The 16158-nt window shown below is 37.9% G+C and overlaps 1 protein-coding gene across 1 annotated transcript; it reads right to left on the bottom strand.

Annotated features, from left to right (window-relative positions):
- Positions 1-1441: 1441 nt before the first annotated feature.
- LOC308706773 (uncharacterized protein) lies at positions 1442-4037 on the bottom strand. The gene is made up of 6 exons (XM_081392603.1): positions 3894-4037; positions 3438-3565; positions 3230-3274; positions 1977-2313; positions 1807-1890; positions 1442-1575 (listed from the first exon to the last, which is right to left on the bottom strand). Exons 4-6 carry the CDS (start codon positions 2275-2277, stop codon positions 1451-1453), a joined length of 510 nt encoding a protein of 169 aa, XP_081248729.1. The 5' UTR covers positions 2278-2313; positions 3230-3274; positions 3438-3565; positions 3894-4037; the 3' UTR covers positions 1442-1450.
- Between the last annotated feature and the right edge of the window lie 12121 nt (positions 4038-16158).

Below are 16158 nucleotides of genomic sequence, written 5' to 3'. Positions count from 1 at the left end.
TTGTTTACTATATTTAGCTATTAAAAATAGTTTAAAAAGAAATAATTTACCAAATAAAAGATAAAGAATTAGCCTTTTCATTTCTAAATTAGCCTATTTGGGTTTATTTATTATACAAAGCCCGTTTTGTCGATTTTTCGAGAATAACTACAGATATAAATAACTATATCGTGAAATATATCGTTACCGTGAAATAAAATTAGTCATACCGTGAAACAGAATTTTGGTCACACCGCCCACCCCTACATGAAAATGTCACAAGTAACAGAAATAAGCACAAATGTCAGCACATGTCAGAACACCTCCAGGGGCAGAAAACACCTCAGACCCCAAGAGGGTTAAATGCCAGTCCCAATGCATCTTTTTCGTTTTCTACATGTATATTAAAATCATCAACAATTATGACTTTATCTGTAACCAATACTAACTCTGATAGAAAATGAGCAAATTCTTTGATAAAGTCTTTATGGTGCCCTGGTGGCCTGTATACAGTAGCCAGCACAAATCTCAAACGTGATTTATCATTTACACTATATATTGCTATATGAAGCACCAACACTTCAAAATAATTAGATTTCAAACTAGACTTCTTAGTAATTCTAAAAATATTAGTATAAACAACAGCAACACCTCCGCCTTTGCCTTTCAGATGAGGTTCATATTTATAACAGTAATCTTGCGGGGTGGTCTCATTTAAAGTAATGTAATCGTTTGGTTTTAGCCAGGTTTCTGTCAAACACAGCACATCTAGATTATAGTCAGTAATCATATCATTAACAATAAGTGCTTTTGAAGTAAGGGATTGAATATTCAGCAACCCAAGCTTTATCATTTGCTCATTTGTATTATATCTGTTTTTTCATTGTTGAACATCAATAAAAATGTTACCCTTAGATGGGTTTGGAAGTTTTTTGTATGTCCTAATTCGGGGAACAAAAACAGTCTCTATATGATGATATCTAGGTGAAAGAGGCTCTAAGTAGGTCTATATAATGAGGGGTTTTGTTAACGGTATTTTACGATTTTTAAAAAATTAATAATGATTGATAATACAAAATGCTTTCTAATATTTTGACAGAAAAAAACACAAGAACAAAATTTAGACTTAGTTGCCCATCTCTCTGTGTGTGCGTTTGTGAGAAAGAGCTTGCGCAGCACTGAGACAATGGTACTTTTAAATCCATAAGTAATTAACACGCTAGTTTGTTAGTTTTGTTTAAATGAATATGTAACATAATTATGTACTTTAGTTATTTTTAACACATTAACATTACATTCATGCCACATTTCTCATTTCAGATTTTTGCGTGGTTTAGAATGACAAATCGTACCAGCGTACTTTGAGGTCAAAATGCGTAGAGGTTGGCAGGTCTGAGACTGTTCTATCTCAAATAATGTCTTTTTGATTTAAAGGCCTGAATTGATTAAACAAAAAAAACACCTCTTTTTCTTAGTTTTTTGGCTTCTTCTGGTTCCTCTTGACATCTCTGGGAAAATCTGCAAACCAGGGATGATCTAAAATTTTCTCTGTAGTCAAGTAGTCTTTTGCAGCAAACCATTTCTCCAGCTGATCTTCTGTGAAAGTTTTCAGAAGACAGCGGATTAATCACATTTGACCTTTCAGTAGTACACGTAAGGTGAATGTTACCATGAAATACAAAGCATTTGTTGCTGTTACTATGACATGAAGACGCTCATTCGTCATCAAGGTTTGACACTTATCATTTTACTGTAACTTTATGTGTCAGAGCTCTATATGTTTTCCAAGCAATGTTATTTCCACTTCGTTCTTGTTATTGATCTTACCAATGAACAGGTCTCTGCTGTGATAATTCAGTATGGATAGAAAGAGGATTTCGTGGCGCAAATCATCATCCGTGCTTTCACTTCCTGCAAACAAGGCATTTCCAGTGTTTAGTAAAACATCATCAGTCGTCACCAGTCATCAGTGATCTGTGTTCAAAAAGCCAACTCACTTTTGTAGTCTTTTTCGGCAAGGTGTGCATATTTTATATGCAGGGTTTTTGGGTTGATCAGTATCAATCTCTTGAGTACTGGGTAAAAAAGATCATTATCCGTGCAGTGACGCACTGCAACAAAGATTTGGCTCATGATGCGGTTTGCTGTCTTTTCAGTCAGGCGCCCTCTGTTTCTTCTGATGAACTCACTCAAGGTCACATAGGCAGGAAGATGTTCCATTATCAGGATGTTTTGGTCTTCCAAGATGAAACGGTCATATAACCGTATGAAATGGTTGCAATTTGGAGGCTTTTGCATTTCTAGCAATGTAGCCCCCTCTTCGACAAACTGAGGCTAAAGAAAAGAGATGGACAAAACATTCGCTAATTTCAAATCTCCTAATTAAAGAGTGAGGGAAATGAAAGATGAAAGCATTAGCTATGTTTCCATCACCCTGTTTTTATGCACATATTGAAGTCTCACATCAGAAACATGATGGAAACGGCAAATGAGAAAAAAATCCCTCAAGTCGCAAAAAAGTTCACACACTCGCTTGAGGAGGTTTTTGACTTGTGCGAAAAAGGATGCGAATATTGGGAGATGGAAACGCATTTGCCAAATGAATCTGATTTATATTGAACTATTCAAAATAAAACCATTGTAAGCACATCACACTTAAAACAGACCACATTTATACGGTTGTTAAAGGTCGTCCCTGCTCAATATGACAGTTTCACTTTACATATTCTACAGTCTGTCTTTATGTTGTCTGTTATTAAAATGCATTTAAACGCTACTTTGCTTGCTTGTGTTACTGCTCATGTTTTCTGACCTGATATTAAGGATGAAAACACATCAAAATAACATTAAGCTAGTGACTACTTGTCGTGTGGCTGAGCAGTGTAGCGAAAGGATAATCACATTATCCTTACTTGTATTAACATACAGAAATACAAAAAGATCACTACTGTTTTGCTGACGGTGTTTAATTTACTATTGGTTATTAGGTTACCAATACCACGTCATCCGCTCAAACAACCTGATGGAAACGCACCTAATTCACATTTTTTATTTGAAAAAGATTTGCTTCACGTTTGGATGGAAACCCAGCTAATGGGGGAAAAAAAAAAACTTTACATGAACTTTATAACCAATGCTTCTAGGCTTTGGTTGTGTAATTCAGTTATATCTCATACTATCTATATTACCGAATTTAACAAACCAATTCTTACTAGAGAATTTCATGAAGAATAAAGTCTTGTCAACTTACCGATCTTTCCCAAAGTCTGCACCTCTCAACAAATTTGATGTAAACCTAAAAAATAAAGACAATTTTTTGCACATGATCATCTACAGTCTTTCAATTTTTTAAACACTTTTTGATCAAAACTATCAACACTGATGTTTATGGCAAGACTCAAAGTTCACAGAAGGAAACAAGAGACAAAACGTTTGGTTATGGAGAAAGAGCAACATACTTTCTGGCCGTCCGATCTTCTAATTCCTTCATGGACACGATCACCATGTCTCAGTTTCTTTTCCACTTTGTAAAGAGACCGAAAATATTTCTGTTGCAGTGTCGGTTCATGAGGAAACTTTAAGCTCACTGAAAAACACACATCAACAACATGTTAACATACAGCATGAGACTGAACACACCAGTGCAGATGAGGTGAAGAGCCAGTATGAGTGGAGTTTACAAACAAAACCAGAACAACAGATTGAAATGGACATGAATCTAGTGGTATGTGATACGCAGGCTATATTTACCTCTACTAGAAGTAAAAGTAGCATATATATTCTCATTAATGTAACCGTAGCAGCAGGGGGTTGTTGCTATATTGAATTGTCTCTAGAACTAAGGGTGTAGAAATCTCAGTTTACTCGCTACAAAAAACTAAGACTACAGCACTGCAAGATAACTGGAGACTCACGGTCTGTTGGTTTGGCTGGAGTCGGCTTTTGTCCGTGTGTCTGTGGATGCTCCTGTGAAGGCTCCCGGTCAGGAGCACAAGGAAACACTTTGTGTGTAAGGGTTTGGATGCCACACTTTACAGCAGCCCAACGAGAACGGCCTTCCCTCTCTTTTGTGTGTTTTTCGGAAAGCAAAGAAAAATAGATGAGAAACATTTATTAGCACAGATTACAGTTGAATGATTAACGTAAAACTGTCCTGATGTTCATGTGAATAATTTGCAGGATTAGCATTGAAGTTCACGTTACTAGAAGAGGCACAGCCAAATTACAAGCACAGTGCTAATGGTGTGCTGCACAGAAGTCACACAGTAATCGTGTCTCTAGGGGTGGGCGATATGGCAAAAATATCATATCACCATTTTTTTCAAGAAGATCATGATTCATGCTTTAATCACGATTCTGTATAAATGATACATTGATTCTTATTAATAATTCTCAGTCAAGAGCAGTGAGTGATTTTCTCTCTCAAGTGGTTTTAAACCTGAATAAATTTCTTTCTTCTGTTGAAAATAAAAGTTATTTTGAAGAATGTGGGTAACCAAATAGTTGCTGGTCACCAGTGACTTCCATAGTATAGTTTTTCCTACAAGACCAGCAACTGTTTGGATAGCCACATTCTTCAAAATATCTTATTTTGTGTTCAGCACAAGACAGAAATTAATACAGGTCTGGAACAACATTAGAGTGAGTAAATAATGACAGAATTTAAATTTTTTGGTGAACTTTCCCTTTAAAGTGCCCCTTTTGTGAATTTTTGAAAATGATGTAGTGTAACACAGCTCTAAGTGAATGAAAACATCCTGTAAAGTTTTAAATCTGGAAGTGCACCGTTTATAAAGTTATTGTCTTTCAAAAGTAAGACTTGACTCTGATTCAGTTAAATGAATCGTTTTTAAAAACTAATCCTAAGCCTTTTCATTGTGACGTCAAGACGAAACATTAGCATATTACCCGCCCACTTATTGCGCACGCAGAGACACCAGGGAAAACTTGAACCAATTTGAAAGCAATGTTATTTCCACTTCGTTCTTGTTATTGATCTTACCAATGGACTGGTCTCTGCTGTGATAATTCAGTATGGATAGAAAGAGGATTTCGTGGAACAAATCATCATCCGTGCTTTCACTTCCTGCAAACAAGGCATTTCCAGTGTTTAGTAAAACATCATCAGTCGTCACCAGTCATCAGTGATCTGTGTTCAAAAAGCCAACTCACTTTTGTAGTCTTTTTCGGCAAGGTGTGCATATTTTATATGCAGGGTTTTTGGGTTGATCAGTATCAATCTCTTGAGTACTGGGTAAAAAAGATCATTATCCGTGCAGTGACGCACTGCAACAAAGATTTGGCTCATGATGCGGTTTGCTGTCTTTTCAGTCAGGCGCCCTCTGTTTCTTCTGATGAACTCACTCAAGGTCACATAGGCAGGAAGATGTTCCATTATCAGGATGTTTTGGTCTTCCAAGATGAAACGGTCATATAACCGTATGAAATGGTCGCAATTTGGAGGCTTTTGCATTTCTAGCAATATAGCCCCCTCTTCGACAAACTGAGGCTAAAGAAAAGAGATGGACAAAACATTCGCTAATTTCAAATCTCCTAATTAAAGAGTGAGGGAAATGAAAGATGAAAGCATTAGCTATGTTTCCATCACCCTGTTTTTATGCACACTAGTGCAAAATACCCGTGCAAAATCAGTTTTTGTGTGTGTTTTAGTAATTGTTGGTTTGGTGTGATTGAATGCTCATTGTTACAATTACACAGCAAAAGTTCAGTGACATTTTTATTTGTGCATGGTAGAAAGCACACAGTGAACTCGGAGAAAACGCTATGCTTGAGCAAACAGTTTGTGAATAGGCTACTACAAATGATGCCTGTGAAAGAGACTGTGAACGCATTGAATAGGATATGTTTAGTTGGTGAATGGCATAGGCTACTATTACACAGTAGCGATAACGTTAAGCGCACCAGAATGAAATATAATATTCAGAAGTAATCAGCATAGCTGACATATAGATTCAGTTTACATCCACAAATGAATAAGCGTCTCGATTCAGGGAGCAGTGTAAAGTGCCCGTGCAAAATCAGTTTTTGTGTGTTTTTAGTAGCCTAATTGTTGGTTTCTTGGTAAAGAAAACACATTTTTACTCAAATTAATCAAAATGGATTTATCACGTTTTGGAACCAAACTATAATATTCAGAAGTAAACAGTGTAGCTGACAGATTGTCAGAATGTTTATTTTTAAATCACAACCTTCTTGGGGCTTCTTTGACCGATACAACTCTCTAAAGTCAGAATGTTTATTTTTAAACCACAACCTTTTAAAAATGATATATTTAACGATATCTTTTGCATTTCTCATCCAAACAACATCAAATTTGGCACTGCACTTACTCATGCCCGTGGCGAGACACCTGTCGAGTTTGAAATCAATCGGACTAACGGTTCGAGAGATATGCGAGGAACAGACACACACACATACAGACACACAGACAGACAGACGTTCCTGTAATTTATAGATAGATATTGAAGTCTCACATCAGAAACATGATGGAAACGGCAAATGAGAAAAAATTCCCTCGAGTCGCAAAAAAGTTCACACACTCGCTTGAGGAGGTTTTTGACTTGTGCGAAAAAGGATGCGAATATTGGGAGATGGAAACGCATTTGCCAAATGAATCTGATTTATATTGAACTATTCAAAATAAAACCATTGTAAGCACATCACACTTAAAACAGACCACATTTATACGGTTGTTAAAGGTCGTCCCTGCTCAATATGACAGTTTCACTTTACATATTCTACAGTCTGTCTTTAAGTTGTCTGTTATTAAAATGCATTTAAACGCTACTTTGCTTGCTTGTGTTACTGCTAATGTTTTCTGACCTGATATTAAGGATGAAAACACATCAAAATAACATTAAGCTAGTGACTACTTGTCGTGTGGCTGAGCAGTGTAGCGAAAGGATAATCACATTATCCTTACTTGTATTAACATACAGAAATACAAAAAGGGAAAACAGCTCTCAGACGGGAACCGACTCTCACCGTTCTCTTAAAGCAGTCGCTCATAGAGTCGAACGACACACATCACTACTGTTTCGCTGACAGTGTTTAATTTACTATTGGTTATTAGGTTACCAATACCACGTCATCCGCTCAAACAACCTGATGGAAACGCACCTAATTCACATTTTTTATTTGAAAAAGATTTGCTTCACGTTTGGATGGAAACCCAGCTAATGGGGGAAAAAAGAAAACTTTACATGAATTCTATAACCAATGCTTCTAGGCTTTGTGTAATTCAGTTATATCTCATACTATCTATATTACCGAATTTAACAAACCAATTCTTACTAGAGAATTTCATGAAGAATAAAGTCTTGTCAACTTACCGATCTTTCCCAAAGTCTGCACCTCTCAACAAATTTGATGTCAACCTAAAAAATAAAGACAATTTTTTGCACATGATCATCTACAGTCTTTCAATTTTTTAAACACTTTTTGATCAAAACTGTCAACACTGATGTTTATGGCAAGACTCAAAGTTCACAGAAGGAAACAAGAGACAAAACGTTTGGTTATGGAGAAAGAGCAACATACTTTCTGGCCGTCCGATCTTCTAATTCCTTCATGGACACGATCACCATGTCTCAGTTTCTTTCCCACTTTGTAAAGAGACCGAAAATATTTCTGTTGCAGTGTCGGTTCATGAGGAAATAATAAGGTCACTGAAAAACACACATCAACAACATGTTAACATACAGCATGAGACTGAACACACCAGTGCAGATGAGGTGAAGAGCCAGTATGAGTGGAGTTTACAAACAAAACCAGAACAACAGATTGAAATGGACATGAATCTAGTGGTATGTGATACGCAGGCTATATTTACCTCTACTAGAAGTAAAAGTAGCATATATATTCTCATTAATGTAACCGTAGCAGCAGGGGGTTGTTGCTATACTGAATTGTCTCTAGAACTAAGGGTGTAGAAATCTCAGTTTACTCGCTACAAAAAACTAAGACTACAGCACTGCAAGATAACTGGAGACTCACGGTCTGTTGGTTTGGCTGGAGTCGGCTTTTGTCCGTGTGTCTGTGGATGCTCCTGCGAAGGCTCCCGGTCAGGCACAGAAGGACACACTTTGCTTGTAAGGGTTTGGATGCCACACTTTACAGCAGCCCGATGAGAACGGCCTTCCCTCTCTTTTGTGTGTTTTTCGGAAAGCAAAGAAAATTGATTAGAAACATTTATTAGCACACATTACAGTTGAATGATTAACGTAAAACTGTATATACAGGTATAACTGAAATGTTAATAACTTTATAAAATGTATAAATATAGCTCAACAAACCCATTTCACTGATCTTTGTTAAAAATGTATTTTGTTCAAGAGATTATATATGCTGCTGTGCTTTTTTAAATGTACTCTTATGTATTTATATTGCAATGAACACAACAGGATAGTATATTCATAGGTGTGATTGACAAAGGACAAAAAAGCAGGAAAATATATAGCGCACCTACCATGACACCCCCCCCCACACACACACACACACACACACACACACACACAGTGACATAATTTATATACATTTAAAGAAATACAGTGCAAACGTCCTATATATTATATTACATTATATTTTATAATGTCCTATAATGGTAGCCTATGCCTTGATTGCAATGATTGCCACCTGTAATATTTCCTTTTGTAGATCCATGTCCAAGGCAGTTCGACTTAACAAGCGCATTTCTTTACACACGCACACGCACGCGCACGCACGCGCACACACACGTGCAATGAATTGGAAACACTCGCTCTGCGCCAGTGGACGCGCACCGTTATGAATGCCTGTGCAGCAATGTGAAACAATGGCAAGCACACACGCAACTTCTACGGAAGACTGTATTCTCATAATGTTTTGACTTTATTCTCGAACTGTTTCGACTTTAATCTCAAAATACTAATTTATTTTTTTATTTTTTATTTACGGATTTTTTTTTTTTTCGTTGTGGTTCAGGGCTCCCGTAGGCTATTCTGATCATGCTATGACATTTTCTCGTTGTGCAGCTGGCTCTAGAGGCAGTATTTTCTGACCATGTCGGGGGAGTTTTATGCGTATGCAGTTTAGAATAATGTCCAGGGTTTCTCCTGGCTCAAAATGAGGTGGAGGTGGTAAAATCCTAATAATGTATTTTAATAATAAGATAATAAAATGTGTATTTTTTGTAGATCATCATATAGCCTAATGTGTTTCCCACATTGTTTTTGTGGGTAGAGCTTGGTACCTCCAGGGGGGTACGGGGGCATGCCCCCCCGGAAGAAAATTTTGAACATTTTAAAGATAAATTCATTAATCTGGTGCACTTTGAGTCACCCAAATCCACTGTTAAAAATAAATAATCCACCCGCAAACCGCCCATATTCTTTGATTTAGATATCTGCATCTGATCATCACATTACAATTATTCAAAATCTCAGTGTTAAGCATGATAATATGGTAACATATTTTACTGAAGTAGGCTGATTTAAAAAATTAACGTTTATTTAAAATAAAAGTTCTTCTTTTGGAAAAATTACATTTCTTTTTTTTACATTTTTTTTTTTTAAATTTTACCTTTTATAAAAGGCATTTTTCCTCTAATTTTATTAAATGTATGCTCCATCTTTCATTTAAAATTCTTAAAATTTATCAATATATTCAATTAAAATAATAAGACACTAGGCTGTTACCAATCAAATTAAATAATTTACATTGAAAAATTATAACTGTATTAAATGAGATTATTTTAAATATTTTTTGAATATACAAATAAGGAATGTTAAAAAGAGTGATACTTTGAAACTAAACCGCCAGTAGGAGGCGGCAGGCGACTGTCTTAATGAGCGAGTCATTAAATCATTCATTCAAACGATTTTTTCAAACGGCTGATTCATTCAGAATGAGGCAGTTTAAGACAAAGATATCATATAGAGACTAGATGCCCTATTGGCCGCTGCGTACCGAGAATTGCGGCCGCCATCTTTAACCGGTCGTACTCCGAGTTTCCTTGCGTGGCAGCAGTGAAGATGCCAGAGCACTGTGGAGCATTTTCTTGTTCTAACCGGCAGACAATCGCAAATAGGGCCTGGGGGATAACTTTTCACAAGTAATTTTTAACATTACCATACTATATGGTTATATTTTGTGAATAGAGAAGGAGCAAGGATCTTTGATATTACTGTACTGAAATCGTAGCCAGCTAATGTTAGCTAGGCTGTGTTTTCTGCACCTGCCAGTGTTCACTCGGCATGGTAATAATTAACGTTACAAGAGGTTCTTGGTTATCAGATACATTATCGGTTATCAGAAGCATTCAACGGCCCTGTAGTATAAATATAGGTTATTTGTGTTTGCGCACGTGATATCTGGAAGCAATGTAACAAATACACACATGAGAGCGATGCGCAAATCCAGTTACCCCTCGCACTTCTGCTAGTTTTATTGAGATATCTTATCACATGCGAATTAGCCATTAATATTACAGACGTCCTGTGGTAAAATTACATTATTACTCCATCTAAGATACCCTTGTAAAGTTAATCCCCTCCGAATAGGGCTTTAGATTGACACAATCAATCTAAGAGAGAGAGAGTCACAAATCATTATAAATTGTTTCTTCAAACTTATTAAAATATCTTACTTTACTGCAACTATATGTTTCTGCTTCTTTATTATATTTATAGTGTGTGATTTATAAAATATCTTTATATCCTACATCAAATAGTTTGATTTTGGACGTCTGGTCACTATAGATCTTATATCAGAATATTATTTTAATGTTTAGCCTACTATGAATATTAAAATACGCTGAACCATGTGTCCTGTATCATAGCTACATTAATGACCTTTGGAGAAAAAAAAACATGTGAAAATCAGTTCGGTATTCAGTGAGGTATGATTAATTAAATGCGCTGACAGCTCATTCCACCTGCCATTCAGATTACACTGAGTGGAGCGGGTGACCGGTCTAAGATGGCGGCCACATGGCTCGGCCGCGTCAATAGGTAGTAGCAGTCGATAGTGCGTCTATCTCTATATGATGTCTATGGTTTAAGAATGGGTAATTGAATCTTTGACTCAACCGATTCGTTCAAAGCGCTGAATCATTCAGTAATGAAACATTGCTGAGTGTTGCTGTGAGATGCGCTGTTCTGCTGATTAGGGATTAGTTATCTAATAGTTAGCTGATAGTTATTTTTTATTTTTAAATAAAAAATTGTTTTAATCAGGGCATTTGTCCGGTTGAGCAAGTAGTAAAAAAAACACACGTGTCCCATACAAGCGTTATTGTCTAGCACTGATATGTTTTCCTTGATTGGTTTTCCCTGAAGAGAATTACGTTGTTGAAAACGAAAGTAAAAGTGACGCACGTTCATTGCGTTTTACCGTGATGAGAGTTCCATGTCTTTATTAAACTCTCAACACATTATAATGATTTATCTGTCATCCACCCTCGATTAATTGGAATGGAATGTTTTAATTACTTGGCCTGCCCGACCCGCGGATTATCCGCGATCCGTGCAGCACTATACGGTTTGAGAATCGAGCGGTCACCGCAACAGAACCGTCACAGTGGGAAAACTGTATCTAACCATGTGACTGTCTATCCGAGTTTTGTCGAGAGCCGGAGGCGGCACGAAATTTGACGGAGGCGGCCGCCTCATAATTCTCTATGCAGGAAAAACCCTGATGTCACTTGCCAGGTCATGTAAGGGGTAGACTACAGAATTTATTATACTTGTCAAAACGAAAATAGGAAACTCCACTATGTCTCTCTTTACATTTATTTTGTCCTGTTTTGTCCCCTCGCCTCACACGTCCAAAATTCTTAGCACACTTTAGATAACCTTCCGCAATGAGTGCAGGCTCTTTGGTGGAGCTCTGAATCAGAGGCACAGCGTTGAGCGGAAATTATATTTACCAATACCCAAACCGTGCTTTACGTGCGACCCGCAAAAAAACAACAAAAAAAAGCAGATTTGCATGATTTACAAGAGCATTATTTTCAGGTCGGAAAAGCTGGATTTCCAGATTTATCCGGAAGAATCACACCACTGTATATTAAAGTTTTCTTGATTTCAAAGTCTGTGTATGTCTTAACATTTATATTTAATTATTTTTGCACTTTTAATATACAATTTTGAATACTGAATAAAACAGCTTTATAATAAACTATTTGTGTAATGCTAATACATTTTAATGAGCTTAAATGCTATTTAAGTGTTCTTGAGGTGTTCTCCCCCCATAATAGGGGCCCTTTAAGGACAAGCGGCAGCATGTTTAGTATTAGGCTACTGTCACTTTAAGATCGGTACGTGTCTAATATACACTCACCTAAAGGATTATTAGAAACACCATACTAATACTGTTTTTGACCCCTTTTCGCCTTCAGAACTGCCTTAATTCTACGTGCCATTGATTAAACAAGGTGCTGAAAGCATTCTTTAGAAATGTTGGTCCATATTGATAGGATAGCATCTTGCAGTTGATGGAGATTTGTGGGATGCACATCCAGGGCACGAAGCTCCCGTTCCACCACATCCCAAAGATGCTCTATTGGGTTGAGATCTGGTGACTGTGGGGGCCATTTTAGTACAGTGAACTCATTGTCATGTTCAAGAAAACCATTTGAAATGATTCGAGCTTTGTGACATGGTGCATTATCCTGCTGGAAGTAGCCATCAGAGGATGGGTACATGGTGGTCATAAAGGGATGGACATGGTCAGAAACAATGCTCAGGTAGGCCGTGGCACGATGCCCAATTGGCACTAAGGGGCCTAAAGTGTGCCAAGAAAACATCCCCCACACCATTACACCACCACCACCAGCCTGCACAGTGGTAACAAGGCATGATGGATCCATGTTCTCATTCTGTTTACGCCAAATTCTGACTCTACCATCTGAATGTCTCAACAGAAATCGAGACTCATCAGACCAGGCAACATTTTTCCAGTCTTCAACTGTCCAATTTTGGTGAGCTCATGCAAATTGTAGCCTCTTTTTCCTATTTGTAGTGGAGATAAGTGGTTCCCGGTGGGGTCTTCTGCTGTTGTAGCCCATCCGCCTCAAGGTTGTGCGTGTTGTGGCTTCACAAATGCTTTGCTGCATACCTCGGTTGTAACGAGTGGTTATTTCAGTCAAAGTTGCTCTTCTATCAGCTTGAATCAGTCGGCCCATTCTCCTCTGACCTCTAGCATCAACAAGGCATTTTCGCCCACAGGACTGCCGCATACTGGATGTTTTTCCCTTTTCACACCATTCTTTGTAAACCCTAGAAATGGTTGTGCGTGAAAATCCCAGTAACTGAGCAGATTGTGAAATACTCAGACCGGCCCATCTGGCACCAACAACCATGCCACGCTCAAGTTTCGGGTGTATGCGAATGAAGTGTTTAACCGGCAACTTTTGTGAATGGCAGTGTCCCGTGAGTGTAACTCTATCCTCTGCCTTAACATGTGATGTGAATGTAACAGAACTGCAACTGATAGAATGTGCGCTGTAACACGATACTAAGACATTTCTTCAAAAGCAGATCGTGGAGACATTTTAATCATCCACGATCAAATATTTGTAATATCGCACACCCCCATGTGTCCCACTGTTATTTCATACATGCGAGTATTGATTTGTATTAATGTTACCTGTCGGGTTGTTCTGCGCAGACGCATCTGTTGAGCTGCTGCTATCCATTCCTTCGGGGAAATATTCGTATTCGAACCTGTCGCTGCTAATGCTGTTCATTCCTTCGGGGATATACTCATATTTGAACACGTCCCTGCTGCTGCAATCCATTCCTTTGGGGAAAGTTGCATGCATGATGTTTACTTTCTGCATGTTGCCTATCATCAGAAACATCAGGCTGAAGCGGACATGAATCAGAGAGGTTACTCACCGTGTGTCGGCTCGGTTTCTTTAAACCAGTCATGACCTAAAATGTTCCTTAAGTTGATCCTTAACTCTATGTCACGAAGTTTCCCAAGTAGATCCAGGCATTCTGTAAAAGTTTTCAGAAGAGAGCTGATTAGTCCTGTTTGATTTTGAGATATGTAGTTTATGTAAGGTAATGTTGATGTTACTATGGCATTCACTGTCAATCCGCTGTGTTTTACACTTTGCTTATTTGTTATCAAGTTTGGTCTCACCTTTGGACAAGCGTGTATTTTTCCTACCAAACCAAAGTTTCAAATCCAAAAGACATTTTCCTTCGACCATCCCATTCAGCACACGGTATAAGCCTTCATTTGTTGCCATTAAAGCGTCAATTCTCCCCTCTGGTCTTAATTTAGAATCCCCTATTGCAGTAAGCAGTAAGGTTTCAGTTTTTAGTAAAACGCTTTTTTCCTGTGCATAATAAATCAGTGACTTGTGCTCGAAAAGCAAACTCACGTATTTCACTGATGGTCAGTGCTCTGTACAAGCCGGCTAACTTGATCTGCATGGTGTATGGGTTGATGAGTACTTTTCTCAGGCTTATGTCACTATGATAAACACCCTGTTCACTACAGTGGTGTAGCACAGCGATGAGTTTCTGCATGATGTCTTTTGCTTCCGCTTCAGTCAGACGACCTCCGTTTTCTTTGATGAAATCATACAAGGTTGTGCTGGTACCTGGATGTTCCATAATTAAGATGACGTGATCTTCCACGTCAAACCATTCATATAACTTTACGACATGGTCGCTATGTTCCATTATCCGCATTATAGCTGCCTCTCGACACAAAGGTTTGGAATCCCCAATCTAAAAGAAGAGATTGACAAAAGGTTAGTTGACTCTGAACTAGGGCTGGGCGATATATCGATATATTTTTAAATGCGATATGGAATTAGACCATAAATCGCATATATCGATATAGTTCAAATTTGCGCTGTGATCCTTGCTCCAAGCAGCTGCTGTGCTGACCCGGAGCTCTCTACACTGCTCCCCGGGCACCGCACCGCCCGTGTTTAGAGCATGTTATGTTATGAGAGGTGAATCATGACTACTTCAGAAAACCCAGCACAATAGGACCTAACAGGCAGTGACATAAGTATACGCTGAAATAAAGTCTTTCTCCTCAGAAAAACGGACTAAATAATTCTTAATAGTAATTTTCATGAAGAATAAAATCGTGTCAACTTACGTGGAAATCAAACTGGCGCTTCTTAACAACTTTGATGAGCACCTAAAAAACAAAAATATTTGCAACGTAAGTGAACTAATTAATTTTTGTTGTTTTCATGATAATCTACAATTTTTTTTAAAACATATTTTGATCAAAACTGTAAACACTGATGTTTATGTCAGGACTCGAAAGACAGAAGGAAACTAGAGGCAAGAAGTTTGGTGTATCCAGAAAGAGCAACATACTCGTTTGTCATCTGATTTTCGAATTCCTTCATAGGTAATGCCATGGGGTTTCGATGCCAGTTTCTTTCCCACTTCATAAAGAGAGTCAAAGGATCCTGAAAAACACACAACAGCATGAGACTGAACTGCTTATGACTAAACACACCTGTGTAGTACGGGTGGAATGGCACATGTATTCGTATTGAACCGAATCGGTACGGGCGTCACGATTCGGTGCATGAATTTACACGGAGAATACACGATATAAAAATAAATAAAACTCGCGTGCAAATTAATTAATGTAATGCGGAACTACTGTTAGATACGCGGGTTCTTTAGGGACACCTAATCTGTAGCCCTGCCTTAAGCTAGGTTTGTTTATACTTTCGCCTGCCTCCGCAGTGCGAGTCTCCGCTGACCGCGTGCGCGCGCCTCCCCGAATGGACGAGGCATTTAAACTTCGCGCTAGCCGGTGTACTATTCTTTGAAACGACAGGGTGCGATTCGGTGTAATTGTCCTCTAAACCATCAGGAATCAGCGGTGAGAAGTAAGGTACACTCGTGAATTTTTATTTTAGTACAACAACACTTTAGTACACCAAAACCACACTACAAAAGAATCGTGTAAACCAGATCATTCCTTGTGACATTAGAAAAACGTAAGTAACGTTAGAGAACGTAACCTACAACTAAATTAACATTATCTTACATAATTTCTAAACATTTTTATTTAGTTTTGTGAACCTTTTTATAAAACATGGCCATTTATTTTTATTTAAAGAGCTTATGTCTGCTATTGTAGGCTAATTTTGTTAATGTAAGCAACTAATTTAGACGCAAGAACTGG

This window comes from Scardinius erythrophthalmus (assembly GCF_964197995.2).
Source record: "Scardinius erythrophthalmus genome assembly, chromosome: 18".
Classification (NCBI taxonomy): domain Eukaryota; kingdom Metazoa; phylum Chordata; class Actinopteri; order Cypriniformes; family Leuciscidae; genus Scardinius; species Scardinius erythrophthalmus.
The sequence above is the reverse complement of the archived record's forward strand: the minus strand, read 5'-3'. Positions and strand labels throughout refer to the sequence as shown.